The sequence below is a fragment of the Somniosus microcephalus genome, chromosome 14, assembly GCF_052327205.1.
Source record: "Somniosus microcephalus isolate GS21.2 chromosome 14, FLI_Smic_1.0, whole genome shotgun sequence".
Taxonomy (NCBI): Eukaryota; Metazoa; Chordata; class Chondrichthyes; order Squaliformes; family Somniosidae; genus Somniosus; species Somniosus microcephalus.
This window is the reverse complement of record NC_141000.1, coordinates 87,345,508-87,363,160: the sequence shown is the minus strand read 5'-3', so window position 1 is coordinate 87,363,160 and position 17,653 is coordinate 87,345,508. Positions and strand designations below refer to the sequence as shown.

At 41.1% G+C, this 17,653-nt stretch overlaps 1 protein-coding gene across 3 annotated transcripts in view; it reads left to right on the top strand.

Annotated features, from left to right (window-relative positions):
• LOC147107658 (protein maelstrom homolog) overlaps positions 1–17,653 on the top strand; it is a 43,797-nt gene that overhangs the window by 21,571 nt on the left and 4,573 nt on the right. For all 3 annotated transcript variants that reach the window (XM_086006878.1, XM_086006879.1, XM_086006880.1), the window contains exons 6-10: positions 1,368–1,498; positions 4,413–4,467; positions 6,245–6,386; positions 15,535–15,597; positions 16,421–16,550. In XM_086006878.1, the coding sequence (XP_085863004.1) occupies positions 1,368–1,498; positions 4,413–4,467; positions 6,245–6,386; positions 15,535–15,597; positions 16,421–16,550 (521 nt within the window). The remainder of the gene's footprint in view (positions 1–1,367; positions 1,499–4,412; positions 4,468–6,244; positions 6,387–15,534; positions 15,598–16,420; positions 16,551–17,653) is intronic.

Genomic DNA, 17,653 nt, shown 5'->3' with positions numbered 1-17,653 from the left:
TTCAGCAATAATTATCATTTATCACACTTAAAAACTCAATTACTCCTGAATGCACAAGCCCTAACTTTCAGCCATCGTTAGTGGGGAACTAGTGGGCAAGTACCCCAAGTTTACGCCATTGCAGTCATTTCAATGCCGAGTCTATCGGCAAGGACTGTAGCAGCGCACCCTGTGGAGGCGCAGGGTATCTGTGATAGCAACTTCTCGTTTTCTGCGTTTAAATGCACGCCAGAAGTTGCAGTCCGATTTACCCCATAACAGTGAGCACTGATAGCATCACCATTATTATTACAGCAAAATCGGGGCCAACGTCTTTAAAAGTGGGAGGACAAGTTGATGATGCTGCTTTTTTAAAAAAAAGGTTAGTGAGATCCTAGGTTTTAAAATAGAATCATAGAGGACAGAAGCAAAGAGGCAATTGGTTCAGTTGCAGTTAAAATTGTGTCCAGTTTTGGGCTCCTCATTTTAGGAAGAATGTTGAGGCCATGTTCCAGGTGAGTCAGTAATTAGAGGGCGTACATTTAAGATCATTCAAAAGAACAAAGCAAAAGATTAGGTGAAATTTGCAGAAGGTTATTAGGATGTGGAATGCTGTACCAGAAATGGTAGTGGAAGCAGAAGTTTTAAAAGGGAAGTGGAGAAATATTTTAAACAGAAAAATGTAAAAGGGTATGCGGAAAGGGCAAAGGAACAGGACTAAGTGTATAATTCTTTCATAACGATGCCACAAGGTGCCCTGCTGTGCTGTAAATTTCTATGATTCTGAGACCGGGAAAATTCCTGTCTCCCTTGGTTGACTTTTATTTTCAAGTCCATCTTACACTGATACCAAATTGAGCCGTAATATAGAAATAAAGCTACTCCAGTATCAAAAGCTTTATTATTGTAATAACTTTACTAAATTTAAAACCTAAAATATTTTAAGTAAAACATTTTAAATACTTTTCCCCCTTTTCCTCTTCTCTCCCCTTTCTGATCTTTCTCTTACTTTAATTATACTTTTACTATTTCTGACTAATATACCTTATTCTAACTATTCTGTACCTTTTTAAACTTGAAAGCACTTGGCTGTTTTTCTGTCTCCCAAGTTCCAGTGTCTATTTTAGAGGTGAGACCAACATTGGAACAATTGGCCTTTGGCTGTAAACTGTCTTCAGGGTCAGTTTTTCTGCCAATTAAGTGCCAGAGCTTGATTGGAAATGGTCAAAATAAATATTTTTAGAAATTATAAAAGTTTTCAGTTCATTGTGACATAGAATGGAAAAGCAACAGGAGGAATCTTTGGCATGTCACTGTTGACTAAATCTAGGTGACCTTGTTTATGTAAAAATAAGCTGATACAATAATAAATACATTTCCTTTGCTAGGTGGCGCCACTCACAAAATACCACTTTCAAACTTTGAACTTGCAAGTTCCAATTACAGTGAGATCTTTCAACAGTTCGTCGTGTTTCTGAGGCCAGTAAGAAGCAACGGTGTCCTTCCAGTTTACTGTAAGGTAATACTGATATAATTTTGCATGGGAAAATCCCACTTTTTTTTACTTTAGGAACTATCTGTTGCCATATGGAGGGGGAAGGTTGAGTTGCAAAGACCAAGCTTTGCTCCTGGTAGCCTCATGAGAGCCATGTGACTTGCTTATCACATTAGTCCTCAGTAAGAACATTAGCTGTTGCTTTCTTCAGGGCCCTTGTTGCTAATTTCATTTGATGAATTGATTGCTCAAAAACATTGTAATTTGAGTGTCTCTGTCCCTGTGGACCCTTTTGGAAATTTGTTGTGGCCTGCCAGAAATTTGGTTGAGACCCAAAATCAATTTTCCTCGGTACCAGGCAGAGTGGATAAATGACAGTGTCACTGGACATTGAGACTCTCCTTGCTTCTTCAATAATAAGGTATTAATAGCAATGATGAACATTTATGTGTTGAAGTATGGAAAGTCTGTTTTACAGGTGGGGGAAGCGTCCTGAAAGACGGCAACTGTAAGTGTGGAAACTCTATTACCAGGACATTCTTCAAATAAGGCTGCCAAATTAGTACACTAATTGATATTATACACGCTGCAAAAGTACTGCAGTAGTCTACTGTTGATGCAATACACTGGCTAGTTCATCTTGTTTGTTCATGTATCTGGCTGGCTGGAATTTCCATAGTTGCAGGAGGACTTCCAGGCAAGGTAACTGAAATATCCCTACAAAGGGAATGTTTCTTTGAGAACTAGGTTGAGGAGAAATTGGAGCTTTTTAAGAAGTTCAGTCATGCCAAATATGGCCAAAGGGAGCACGCAGCTGGAAGTATTTTTTACTTTGTGGAAAATGAATGAAATAAATTCAGCCTTTTATGCCCTTGCACACTATACAGCTATTATCTAACAGTGCACACACTCGTGGAAGGTACTCGATATTGTAAGTTTCAAAGCAGTGAGTTTTCTTGTTCTGATGTGAAGGTTTAGCATCAGATTTTGAAGATTTTGAGCATTCAGTCCCACTCTGATGTTTGCCTGGGCAGTCCATGCTGCAGTGTAAGTGATGCAGTCTGTAGCAGATCTATTTCGAGACGCGACTGCCAGGACACAAGGGTTTCCTTCATCCCAAGAGGCTCATACCAACACACAGCAGTCGGCAACATCGCACACTCCTGCCACTGTGGAGTAGCATCTCGAAGAAGCAGAAGGCTAGGAGTATCTGTGTCATACACAGTTACCTGGTAGAACATGTTTAATTATTAAATAGCTGGTATCACTAATGATTTTGTGTGCAGAGCGTTCTTGTAAACCAAGTTTCATTAGGTGGCATGAAAGAGATTTATGAGTTGTGTGGAAAGCATATGGCGTGGAGGGCCTGGGGAGATCTAGACAGGACTATAATTGAGTAATTCAAGTTAAAAGCCCCTTGAATGAGAGCTACTCAAATGGCTCTTGCAGCTAGTGACAGATTCAGTTCTGTAGGCTGCTCCTCTTGCTCAGTCTTTCCTCTGGGATCTCATCTTTTCAAGGCTACATTATGTAGCAGATTATCAAAAATATTGAAACTTTAAGCCAAGATTGATCTGAATACTTGAAGCGCTCCTTTGGCATACAGGTGATGTACTTAATGATTACCCTGACTGTTCCATGCACCTTACTATACCTGTGCTCAGCTCATGGCCCAGGATACCACAGAGGAGTCATGGCTGCAGAAGCTAGTCTTGATTACTATGGGGCTATCCTGAGATTTGCCTTTGTGGATTAACTATTGGTGGCTTTGTAGAATGGTTTAAAATGAAGGCATTGTGACACTTGCCTGTGAAATGAGCATGGACTTTTCTCCAAAGACTCAGTTGAAACAGTCTAAAAAGGAGTTAAAGATTTCACATACTATTATCAAAACAGTTCAAAATAAGATGGATATCATTGATTATCTGCTGCGCTATTTTGTTTCTATGCAATTAAAAATCGTGTAAATAAATTTGATCACTAGTTTTAGCCTGAACAATATAATTTTACAATTTGGTGTTTGCCACTTCTGGAGAGGATTGAAGTATATGGTGGGAAGCCCATAAAACCTCTGCTGTGAATTAATTCAGCAGTAATAGGGTAACTTAATCCCGGGGTAATGCTGCTCTCGTTTACTGCAACACGAGAGTGTACGTTTCGGATCACAGATTCGCAGGACTGCCTATGGAACCTGCATTTTGCTGTGAACATGAGAGAGTGTAAGTTGGGGGAGAGATTCAATTGAAACAAACTTACTAGACAGAGTCGACTTCTAATATAATACAACAGGTATACAGACCTGCCACTGGGGAGAGCATTAATACAAAGAAATGTTAACGGCTAGACAAATATTAAACCAGATTATTTATCATTCTGCAACTGCTTCAACAAACTCCATGTTCTGTAAGGAATCTTTACTACGTATAGCAATTGGTGCATTTCAATTATACGCAAGATGCTTTGAGCTGTTTTGAGAGGCCTGAGATGCTGCATAAATGCAGGTCTCTTTTTCAACTAGTGAAACCTGTTTAAATTAGCCTTTACCAAAGAAGCAAAGTTAGTAAAGATTTCACCTTCACCTGAAGAGTTTGTTATTGAAATAACTACATGATTAAGCATGTCTTCTGTTTTCCTTTCCTCTGATTTTATAATCCCTGTACCCAATTTTACTGCTGGATCAAGCAGGAACTATAATATCGTACATAGTGCCAGAGACATATCAATTGTCTCTCTCTGAATTTTTAACTGAAAATTAAATTGTTGATCAATTGGTTCTAATTTATCTCTGTACTTTCCACTGATATTAGTCAAGACACTTGATTGAGCACTGGCCTGGCAGTTTTGGTAGAGAAAGGCTATTCATGTATAAGCTTGTGTGTATCTTAAATGTTCAATGTTCATTTCTTCAAAATTGAAATCAGTTTATTTTCAATTCTAGTTGGCTGAGTGCTTCAAAGTGAATTGGTGTCTGAACTGGTTAGCCAGCAAAGCAGGTACGTTATTTATTGTATTTTTCTTACCAATTTATTTTTTAGACAAGTATGAGAATATATTTATCACAATGAACAGAAAGACCTTTATTAGAATTTTCCTGATTTGTAAGATTCAAAACGTTATTGCTTTTGTTCTTGTGATTTATTGAATTTTCAATTTTAACATGAAAAATTCAACTGTGCAATTAAGGGTTTTCTTGGGGAAAGCTAGTACTAGTTTAATTGTGGTTGTGGGGGTATTTCCTGTGAGGAACTAATAAACTGTATATATGTGAGCAATATGCATTGTAAGTTAGAGAATATAAACTGCTAGGGGATACAGATGAGTAAGCAGTGTTGAATTCCAGATATTTTGCCTATGAAATCTTACAGTATAATCCTCAACTTAAAAGGAGATGAGTATTATATGTTAATTGTGCTGCAATTTCTGTGTCAATGCACAGAAATAGAGAAGAATCTAGTTTTGAGGCCACTGATCTGTGTGTGATCTGACATTTGTCAAGTGTGTCATTTTGATGGCTAACACTAGCTTTAACCTGTGCAAAACCATCTTTCTGAACTTCATTTTAATCTTTACAAGACCCAGGGAGCCCTCAGGATTGCTTGTACATCTCTAGTGCTAATAAAACATTCAGGACAGCGGCTTATTACTGACAGTAAAAAAATTCACCAGCCAGAGTACTAAGATGTGTATGCAACGGTTTTTATCCCCAGTTTGAGTGGTGTGCTGTCTAACTTGGTGCACCATTCTAAAATTCTTACTGGTGTCAAACTGGTATGGTAATGTTACCAACGTGGTGGGCATAGAGCTGGAATTTGTGGTACAGGAAACTTTGGTTCATCCGGAGGTTAACTGTCCGGAATGCTCGAGCCACCGGCAAAAATCAGGAGCCGTTTCGTTAGGTTTTTTTTCTTTTCGCTGCTTTTTTTTCACCAGTCAGGCTCTGCAAGGTCTCGCTGAAACTGTTGCTAAGCTACAGAGACGCTTGCAAGGTACGGCCGACTGTTTAGAAGCTGTTGCAACAGGGTTTGTTGCCAGATACGGAGCTCAAAATCTCCGTATGTTTCAACATTAGCGCTGGTTTGTCCGGCAGTTTTGATGGGACGGCAACAGCTCGGTGCCGGATAGCACAAAGTTTCCTGTATCTTGATAATTGGAAAAAATTATACATTTGCAGAATCTGATTTGATTTTTTCAAAGTCCCAAATTTTATGCTTACCTGGCTATTAACATACGTTGCCATACTGTGGTACAGCAAAAGTGGCACAGCACTCATATAGCGCCATTAATGTAGAAAAACTTCCCATGATGCTTCAGTTGTAAGGAATGAATGGATGCCAAGCTAAAGAAGGAAAGATTGAGGCATGACCTGAAGTGTGGTCAAAGGGGTGGGTTTTAAAGAGGGTCTTAAAGGAAGAGAGGGGCACAGAGGCATTCATTGAGTGAATTCCGGACTGTGGGACCTCGGTGACTGAAAGTTCGGTCGCCAGTGGTGAATTGAAGGGTAAGAGGTAGTTTGACTTTCACGGCACTCCCTTTCAGTTGAGGAGGGCTCTTCCAAAGTCCAGAATTTCTTTAACTCATTCTTAACTTTATTTCTTGTTAGTTACAGAGGTCTCTTTTATGGATGCAATGTACCTTATGGTTGACCACTTCTTACAGAATATCCTATATTTGTGCTTTTTCCCCATATAAATTATTGTGGTGGCTGAGACAATGTTCCATTGCTGACTTCAGCGTCAGTCAATTCCCTAATTTTATAAATTTTTATAACAGGCAGTAGCACTCCAGTGAATGTTTTTGAGCTGGAAGAACTGATCGTGAAACTTTACGAGCACAAACTAAAAGAAAAACCTTCAAAAGCCAGTGTGGAGAGAATGCTGGATGTAATGGTTTGGGATTATGCCTCTAATACCAGGTATGTGCATTAAAAAATACACCCCTTTAAATTACATTACATAAGAATATAAGAAATGATAGTGAGGAAAAGCCATTCAGCCAGGTGTAATGAGGCTCTGGTGTAATGTGTCCGCTGTGGCTCAGTTGGTAGCACACACGCCTCGGAGTCAGAAGGTTGTGGGTTCAAGTCCCACTCCAGGAACTTGAGCACAAAAATCTAGGCTGACGCTCCAGTGCAGTGCTGAAGGAGTGCTGCACTGTCGGAGGTGCTGTCTGTGCTCTCGTGGATGTAAAAGATCCCATGGCACTATTTTGAAGAGGAGCCAGGGGAGTTATCCCCAGTGTCCTGGCCAATATTTATCCCTCAACCAACATAACAAAAAAAACTGGATTATCTGGTCATTATCACATTGCTGTTTGTGGGAGCTTGCTGTGTGCAAAGTGGCTGCCGCGTTTCCTACATTACAACAGTGACTACACTCAAAGTGCTTCATTGGCTGTAAAGCGCTTTGAGACGTCTGGTGGTCATGAAAGGCGCTATATAAATGCAAGTCTTTCATTCTTTTCCCTCTTAATCTGCCATCTTGAATAGTTCTGCTCTTAAATGGTTAATGGCTGCTCTCCTTATACACAGTCCCAACTTATTCTAAGTTTGTGAAAATGCTCCTAAAAAGGGCATGCAGCATTATTCTCCAAAGTTAGGGCCAGACTGTTCTACCACTGGGTTCTGGATAGGAAGAGATTTAAAGATGCAACCAAACACCCATTGGACAGCAATAGGATGAAAATGCAGGATATAAGTGCCTCAGTACTTTATGAAGATCAAAGAAATGAAAAATTAATTTGAGGAAAGGATGCTCAACTTTCTCGAACTCTCAGCACTTTTAAGGATCAGATTAAGCCCACTTCCTGATCCATGCCACAAACTGACTTTCACTGACTGGGGAGAATCATAAACTACACACACAATTCCATGTGATCTCCCCAGTGATTTGTACAAAGCTATAAATCCCTTTGCCCTTCTTTAAACTAACCACTTAATTGATCAAGATTCTGTTTAATGCTACATCTGTTCGTAATCCTTCAGTGTCTCATTAGCTCAGGGGTCAGCAATTATTTGGGCTGAAGGGTCACTTAACAAGTTTTGGTGAGCTGTTGAGGGTCGCGCACCAATCACGAGGTCCCGTGCAGCCCGCTCACCAGCTCCTGCTGCTGGAAGAGATACTGCGCATGCAAATTTTTAAAAAAATTAGAGGAAACATTGCATAAACATAAACATTGCATAAACATAAATTCAGATAGTAGTTAGATACTATCTTAAATACACAAAATGTAGTGTAAAATAGTAAAATCTTCCATTATTAAATGAAGTGATTGATTGATCATGTTGTACTGAAAGTCTATGTGGCTCGAGGCTTCCGATGTGAGAGGTGTTCTCTTTTCAGTGTGCTGAATACGGGAACCTGAGGCTTCGTAAGGCCTGAACTACAATTGCAGCCATTACCTGGAGTCCTTGTGCTCCGGGATCCACTCCTGTGTCTAAGACGGTGATGAGAACTCCCCTGCTGTCGTACTCTAGGGACCGGGAGTGGAGCAAACCATTCTTTTTGCCATCTAAATAGTATTGTATATGTAATTAGTAATATTGGAAAATAATATTGTTTGAAAATTTATTCCTACAATGATGTATTTTAAAATCTCCTGCAGTAATAGAACTAGCATTATATGTGATAGCAATCAGAATGGCAGGATGAATGTCCTAGTGATTGAGTGTGTCTCATTTGTAGGTTTACATTATAATATTTAAAACTTAAACTGACCATAAAATGTAATGTTATTCATATTTGAAAAAGAACTGATTACTCACATTTGCCAATTATTGCCTTCCATTTGCAGCGTTTAAAGACTTGGTGATTGGTGCAGATATGATGCAAGGTTTTTTTGTGCAACCTATGTAACATATAGAATTTTTTGCAGTTTACTATTTCATTGGATTAATTTGTCAAGAGGATTGTATATACATATAGTAAACCCATATCTGTTTTGGAGAGCAAAGACGCAGCGCCAGTCTCTTCGGTTAAACTAAGAGTTGTTGAGATGAGCAGCCATGACTCAACGGAGGAGGAGCGCACACAGCAGTGCCCCCATCAGCCAGCGATGAGCGGCGGATTTGGTGGGTTTTTGAAAAGTGGTTCATGGAGCCAGAGCAGGAGAGAGCCGCAGACATATGTTAGTCTGGCTCCAAGACACAAAAGGGAAGTAGATCTGCAGCAGACATATAGCAGCAGTTCTGCAGTTTTTTTAAAAAATTGCCCCGGTTGAGTGTTGTAGCCTACTCCCAGGCCACAGTAACCCTGAGCAAGCTCTCCTAGGGGACCCCTTGCTAGACTCAGACGACTGTAGCTTAAGCTCCAGCAGGCCGGATAGAATGAACTAGCGGGCTGGATTTTGCCCAACCCTGCATTAGCTACTTAAGAAACACTGAATTGATATAAATATTGAATATTGAAATGCTTGTTGATCGAACTTTGGAATGCTGAGTTTCTGTTGAGATTATCTCAACAGCAGTCTCGTTTTTAACAACTAGGCCTTGCAAGTCCTCATCGACTCTGTAATGGAGCACTGTAAGGTTGTATTTGGTTGGGGGAACAGCCCCAGAATGCAGAGGAAGACACTAGTATGAAAGTATGCACATATCCACCCACTGATTATGCTCATGTGCACAAAATTGTGTCATGACAATGCTGTACTGATGCAGATAACTGCTGTACTGTTACAATTAAGTGTGCTTGTTTATTCATAATGTACTACCTGCCAAAGAGCAGTGTAAACAGCCATGCAGTTAAAACCACTCAATACAGCACTGTCAGCATCAATAACTCAATCTGTCACTAACACAGACAACACCAACTGTATTTTTAAGATCGTAGTGAAGTTGAGGATAAAACAAAAGGTGAGGCACAGAGCAGTGATGAGGAGGTAGCAGTAGTGATACTGGTGGTTGATGGGCCAACTGATGCATGGTGGAGTTCCAGCAAGCTAAGAACACCTACTGTGTTGTGTGGGGTAGAGACTTCAATGAGCCTGTTTTTAAAATGAAGACTGGCACACCAACAGGACCATATTGAATAGCCACCTACCTTCTGTACAAGAGTGGAAGGTGGCCAGGGTAGTGTGGGTGAGTTTAACACCCAAGTATGTACTGCCATTTTCCATATTAGTAATATTGGAGCAATGGTTGTCTGCATTGTAGTCTGCCATTTGACAACAAGACAACATCAGTGGCACCTGCAGTGAGGCCATATGGCACAAACCAAGCAGGAAGGTGTGATTCCAAGACTTCATACATGCTCACTGTTCTATGCTCAGGCTGATCATTGAGGATGGTGAGGAAACTCCCTCTAGCAGTGATGAGCCCGGAGTAATAGAGGAAAAGCTGCCTGCACTTGTTTCAATAACAGGTGCTTCAGAAAGTAATGAGCCCATAGCAGCCCTATGAAGGGGATGTCCGCACTGATGCAGGTGTATTAGTGTTAATTGCAGATACAGGTAGTGGGCCTTCTGTATTGCTCTAACTAGTTAGTTAGCTATGCAACCACCAACAATACTATTCAGGTAGAGGAACACTAGGAATAGGGCATATGCACAACAAGCACAGAAAAGTTCTTCAAACGTAAGAGGCAACATATTAGGATGACATTAAACACATACACTGGTATCACTGCAATTTAATAAAGTTAGTTAATTTTCACTAGATTTTTCTTTGTCATTCACTTATGCAGAAAAGGTGTCAATTGTTCAAAAAGCAAACCAGTTGCTGCGATGATGTCTGGAAGGACAGTGGTGTCCTTCACTGTTACCGGAAGTGCATTGCAGATGGCTCACTTTCCCTTGCAGGTCTTTGTAGATCAGCTTGTACACATTCCATTGAGAAATAAAAACTCCACGGGAAAAGTGATCCATCCATGGCTAACTAAAGAAGTTAAGGATAGTATTAGATTAAAAGAAGAGGCTTATAATGTTGTGAAGAATAGTAGTAAACCTGAGGATTGGTAGAGCTTTAGAAACCATCAAAGAATGCTTCTACAAGTATGTAAAAAGGAAGAGAGTAACAAAAGTAAACGTTGGTCCCTTAGAGGCTGAGACAGGTGAAATTACAATGGGGAATAAGGAAATGGCAGAGACTTTATACAATTATTTTATATCTGCCTTCACAATAGGAGACACAAAAAGCATACCAAAAATAGTGTGGAACCAAGGGGCTAATAAGAGTGAGGAACTTAAAGTAATTAATATCAGTAGAGAAAAAATACTTGAGAACCAAATGGAACTAAAAGCCGACAAATCCCCTGGACCTGATGGCCTACATCCTAGGGTTTAAAAAGAGGTGGCTGCAGAGATAGTGGATGTATTGGTTGTGATCTTCCAAAATTCCCTAGATTCTAGAACGGTTCCAGCGAATTGGAAAGTACAGGAAACTTCGCGATATACGGGACTGAGCTGGTGCCATTAGATCAAAACTTTCGGATAGACCAGCGCTAATGTTGAAGGATACGGAGGTTTTCATCTCCGTATCTGACAACAAACACTGTTGCTTAGCAACAGCTTGTAAACACTCGGCCCGTATCTTGGAAGCGTCTCTGAAGCTGTTGCTAAGCTACAGAGACGCTTTCCACAGCCTGACTGTTTTATAAAAAAAAAATTAAAAAAAAAAAAAAAAAATGCTAGGGGAAGAAAAAAAAACTAACAAAACGGCTGCTGATTTCTGCCGTTAGATCGAGGTTTCCGGACATACAACCTCCGGATAAACCAAAGATTCCTGTAGCAAATGTAACCCCACTATTCAAGGAAGGAGGGAGAGAAAGCATGGAACTTCAGGTCAGTTGGCCTGACTTCAGTCATCAGGAAAATGCTGGAATCCATTATTAAGAAAGCGGTAACAGGGCACTTAAAAATCATAATATGATTAGGCAGAGTCAACATGGTTTTATGAAAGGTAAATCGTGTTTAACAAATTTATTAATAGTTTTTTGAGGATATAACTAACGGTAGATAAAGGGGAACCAGTGGATGTAGTATATTTGGATTCCCAAAAGGCATTCAATAAGGTGCCACATAAAAGGTTGCTACGCAAGATCAGGGTTCATGGGGTTGGGGGTAATATATTAGCATGGATAAAGGATTGGTTAATGGACAGAAAACAAAAAGTAGGGATAAATGGGTCATTTTCCGATTGACAGGCTGTAACTAATGGGAATAAAGACAGAAAATGCTGGAAATACTCAGCAGGTCAGGCAGCATCAGTGGAGAGAGAAACGGAGTTAACGTTTCAGGTCGATGACCTTTTGTCAGAGTTCTGACAAAGGGTCATTGACCTGAAACATTAACTCCGCTTCTCTCTCCACTGATGCCTGACCTGCTGAGTATTTCTGGCATTTTCAGTTTTTATTTCAGATTTCTGGCATCCGCAGTATTTTGCTTTTGTGTAACTAATGGGATGCCGCAAGGATCAGTACTTGGGCCTCAGCTATTTACAATCTACATTAATTACTTAGATGAAGGGACTGAGTATAATGTATCCAAGTTTGCTGACAATATAAAGCTAGGTGGGAAAGTAAGCTGTGAGGAGGACATCAATAGCCTGCAAAGAGATATAGATTATAGATACGTTAAGTGAGTGGGCAATAAGGTGACAGATGGAATATAATGGGCCAGAAATTCGTGACCAAATGCGTGAGTACGGTCGGGGTACTCGCGCATCTGGCCGTTGGAAATGCCGGCGTTCAGCATGCACAGCGCATGCGGGGAACGCCGGCATTTCCAGTCCTCGGAACGAAGGGGTTCATAGGCACAGCGCGTGCGACTGCACAGGCAGCGCTTGCGCAGTGAACTTCGTAGATTTCATTCATGGATTCAGTGAGGGTAAGTCCTTACAAGTTACACTTGAAAAAAGCAGGTGTAAAGTTGTTCCAAGGCTGCGGAGGAAGATATATTTTATCGTGGAGCTTCTGAAAGGCAATATTTTTGTTTGGGAAAGGGAGGGAAGTTATTTTAAGAAATTTTAAGTAAGTTTTAAATTTAAAATTTTTTTAAACGGGTTTTCAGAACGGTAGGTAGAAGGAGCAATTGTGGCTGTGTGAATGGAATGTGAAAATGAGTGTTCTAAAATGAGTAATGTAACATTTCCAGCACTTTTAAGAAAGAAACTTTTCATCAGTAATAAGTAATTATGTATGTATGTCCGCATATATTCCTTTACGTATATGTATGTATGTTTTATATTCCTTTACTTATGTGTATGAATGTATGTTTTTAATTATGATTTTCCAATAAGTTACTTTCTCAGTCATAATTAAATAATACATTCATACACAAGTAAAGGAATATATACATAACACGCAAAGGAATATATACAGACATACATACTTTCAGAAGCTCCACGATAAGAAATATCTTCCGGAGCAACTGTGCCCATGCTTTTTTCATGTGTAAGTTGTAAGGACTTGACCTCACTGAAAGCATGAATGAAAGCGGCGAATTTTACTGCGCACGCGTTCTGCCTCTGAACCCCTTCGTTCAGAGGACAGGAAATGCCGGTTTTCCCCGCATGCGCTGTGCATGCTGAAAACCGGCATTTCCTCCGGCCAGACGCGTAAGTACCCCGACCGTACTCGTGCATTTGGAAGGGAATTACTGGGCCAACATTTTACATGTCAATAAAATGAAAAATTTAACAATTGCACGATTTGCCCCCTCGCATCTGCGACTGAGGGTCCAAGGAGGTGCATTGCGCAAGAGGTCATCGTCGTACATATCCTCACACTGTTCCCTTTCGGGAACTGTATGAAGTGGTGGAAGGATTTATGGTCGTGATTAACGCTCATTCTGTGACCGTAACCATCTTTGAACCAGGTATTAGGGTGGTTAGTCCTATGGCGTGAGGGTTTTACGGGCTCCCACCCCCCATCTGAGGGGGGGGGGGGCCGCCCACACCCACGGACGCAAGTATCCCGCTGGATGTCCACCCAGAATTTATAGTTGGAGCTCCGACTCCACTTGCCGGGACTGTCTGGAGTGGGGTTCGAAACCCTACTCCTTCTGGCCCAGCGGCGGGGATGCTTACTGCTACGCAAAAGGCCCACTCTGCACAAAAGGTGACACCCATACGTTTCCTGCGCCTTTTTCCCTCCCCGTGACTGGAGCCCTATGCTGCCACTTGAAAGACCAAGCTATCATCTGCCCTTTTTGCGGCGCCTTTGACTTCTCATTACCAATGATGAGCAGGCGCTGCGCCTCCACCTCCTTGAGGAGATTGCTGAGGTCATCATCAGTTCAATTGTGAGTTCTTTTAATGCCGTGAATTGTGCTCATTCCAGCCATTTCACGTTGCTAATCGGATTGGGCCTTTGGCATAGCGGTAGGATCCCCGCCGCTGGGCCAGATCAGGGTAGGGTTTCGAACCCCGCTCCAGACAGTCCCGGCAAGTGGAGTCGGAGCTCCGGCTCTAAATTCTGGGTTGACCTCCAGTGGGATATTTGCGTCCGTGGGTGTGGGTGGCCCCCTCCTTGTATAGCTTGTGGGAGCCCGTAAAACCCTCCCGCCATAGGACTAACCGCCCTAATGGCTGGTTCAAAGATGGTTACGGTCACGGAATGAGCGTTAATCATGGCCATAAATCCTTCCACCACTTCATACAGTTCCCCAAAGGGAACAGTGTGAAGACACGTATGACGACGACATTGCTAAATAAATAAATGGAATTAAAAAAATTCTTTTAGGGCTTTTAAAAGTCTTTAAATTGCTTTAATTCTGTTTAAAACTACTTCAGATTCTTCAAAATAATGTAAACATTTTTAAAAGTTTATAAAAGTTACCAAAATCTTCAAAAAACTTCCAAAAACCTATTTAAACTGCTGCTTTGCATGTAAAAATGCTTAGCAGCTTGGCAGAAACATTGGGGGCGTGTCCTGTGAAACGGAGACCTCAAGGGGCGTGTCTCAGTTGCACTGCACGCTCCTGGCTTCGCGCTGGCTGCACTCCTGGGCGGCGTGACGTCATACGCTGCCCGGGATTCTTCTTTTTGAAACACGAATTCCAGGCGTCCCTGGAGGTGATCGGCAGGCGCGTCGGGTAAGTGCAAATCGGGACCTTGCACGCGCGGCAAGCCCCGTTCACGAATTTCTGGCCCAATGTTAGGGAAATAATGAGGTTATTCACTTTTTGGTAGGAAGAATCGAAAAACAATATTTAAGTGGTGAGGAGCTATTAAATGTTGGTGTTCAGAGAGATTTCGCTGTCCTCGTACAGAAAACACAAAGCATGCAGGTACAGCAATCAATTAGGAAGACAAATGGCATGTTGGCCTTTATTGCAAGGGGGTTGGAGTACAAGAGTAAGGAAGTCTTACTACAATTGTACGGGGCTTTGGTGAGACCACACCTGGAGTACTGTGCACAGTTTTGGTCTCATCTGAGGAAGGACATAAATGCCTTGGAGGCGGTGCAACAAAGGCTCACTAAATTGATCCCTGGGCTGAGAGGATTGTCCTATCTGAGGGAGATTGACAGGGTAAATGCTGAGAGGTTGTTTCCCCTGACTGAAGAGTCTGGAACAAGCAAGGACTGCAACATCTATTCTTTCTGAGTAATAAAGAACTTCTGTGTACTACTCAGTTCTGCTGGATTCTCCCAGGATGTTTCTGGTCACCTAGTTTACTAATGCTAGGTCTGACCTGCAGTACATAACTTTTCAATTTATGCAGCCCCAACTAACAAAAATGAGCTATTTTCCTCACTTTACATTAAATTTAATTTACTAATGGAGGATAGGAATGATCAGAGCACTTCTAAACATGGATCAATAGTCCATTGGTGGTTTCTACCTTCATTTCACTACTTTTTACTCCAATTTGTGGTTTGCTAAAATTAGTGCAGCTGAGAATTTCAACACTTTTTATCCCTGCAACTAATTCGATGGATATTGGTTTCAAAGGCTGAAAAATACTTGTTTTGAAATCTAGCTTATTGACAGACTAAAATGTATTAACTGACACTTCAACATGTCGTAATATTATGTCATTTAAAATGTTGAATAGTGTCAATGTGATTCTTGGGACTTTATCATGCCTACAAATGTTTACCTTTTTCTTCCCCCCCCCCCCCCCCCAGGTGTAAATGGCACGATGAGCATGACCTAGTGTATTGTGCATTAGCAACAACCAAGAAATATGCGTAAGTGAGATCCTTACATTTTCTCTGGGAAAATTGCTGGTTATAAATGTTCTTTGTGGAATGTGGATAAGGTGGTCAATAAAACTATGACATTGTGGGAGCTTGTATCACTTTAACAACATTTCAGTCAATATCCCTGTACATTCCTTTTCCCATGCCCTGTATTAGTGGGGCATTTTCAATTTATCGCCTACATCTTGCAGCAACCAATTGTACCTGATTCCTATTTGCGAGAGGACATTTCCTTTTATGGTACTGCAACCATTTTTTGCCAATGATTTCCTCTTCTAATAGTTGCATCCAATATCTCTGAATCATGACTCACCAGGAGGTAGAAGAAAGCATCAGGTGCTGCATTTTCCTCAGTTTGAGAAATAGTGAATAACCATTTAAAATCAAAAGTTACACCTGGCTAAAAAAGCCAGGGAGTTATGCAGTTTATTGGTGCGGTTGAGTAATTCGGTAATCTGTGCCTGCTATATAAGGCACGACAGTAAAGTTGCTAGAATAGCTTTGAAAGGCTTTTTGTTTCCATTCATAGGCCTATACCATGCCATAGCAATTCTATGGGTAACAGTAGCTGTGATGGAATCATGGATTTCAGTGCAGCACCTGCACTACTCTAATCATTGCATTAGGCTACTTTTTGTGTTGTACCCACAGTGCATTGCATCATTCTTCGTGAATGCACAGGTAGCTTCCAGTCAAGGATCTATCGTGCAGTGGTATTTGAGTAAAATGGAGTGGTTAAGATGGCCACAAAAAATAGATATGCACTATATATTTGAAGCAGATTATTGATCATTTTTACTGCTCATTTTAGGTACTGCATCAGTGATTCTTTGGCTTCCATCTATGAATTTGAAATTACACCAGCCCATATCCCAAAAAAAGAGCTGTCGTATGGCACGAAGTTGAACCCTAAAGTATTAGTACTGGATCGTTACTACCAGGTATTCCTTTAATAGTTTCAACTACTCTGGGATTATATTTTTCTGATTTAAAGTTTTTTTGTGGTCAAGTACATAAGAACATAAGAAATAGGAGCAGGAATAGGCCACTTGGCCACTCGAGCCTGCTCCGCCATTCAATAAGATCATGGCTGATCTAAGGCTCAAAGCCACTTCCCAGCCTGCTCCCCATAACCCTTCACTCCCTTATCTTGCAAAAATTTGTCTATCTCCACTTTAAATGTATTTAATGACCCAGCCTCCACAGCTCTCTGGGGCAGAGAATTCCACAGATTTACAACCCTCGAGAGAAGAAGTTCCTCCTCATCTCAGTTCTAAAAGGGCGACCCTTTTATTCTGAAACTGTGCCCCTGAGTTCTAGATTTTCCCATGAGGGGAAACATCCTCTCTGCATCTACCTTGTCGAGCCCCCTCAGTATCTTATGTTTCGATAAGATCACCCCTCATTCTTCTAAATTCCAATGAGCATAGGCCCAGCCTGCTCAACCTTTCCTCATAAGTCAACCCCCTCATCTCTGGAATTAACCTAGTGAATCGTCTCTGAACTGCTTCCAATGCAAGTATATCCTTTAAATAAGGAGACCAAAACTGTACGCAGTACTCAAGGTGTGGCCTCACCAATACCCTGTACAGTTGTAGCAGGACTTCCCTGCTTTTATACTCCAACCCCCTTGAAATAAAGGCCAACATTCCATTTGCCTTTTTGATTACTTGCTGCACCTGCACGCTAACGTTTTGTGTTTCATGCACAAGGACCCCCAGGTCCCTCTGAACTGTGGCATTTTGTAATCTCCATTTAAATAATAGTTTGCTTTTTTATTTTTCCTGCCAAAGTGGATAACCTCACACTTTCCCACATTATACTCCATCTGCCAAATGTTTGCCCACTCACCTAGCCTGTCTATATCCCTTTGCAGATTCTTTGAGTCTTCTGCACAACTTGCTTTCCCACCCATTTTTGTATCATCCGTAAACTTGGCTACATTACACTCGATCCCTTCATCCAAGTCATTATTGTAAATATTTGGAGCCCCCGCACCGATCCCTGTGGCACCCTACTAGTTACCATTTGCCAACCAGAAAAT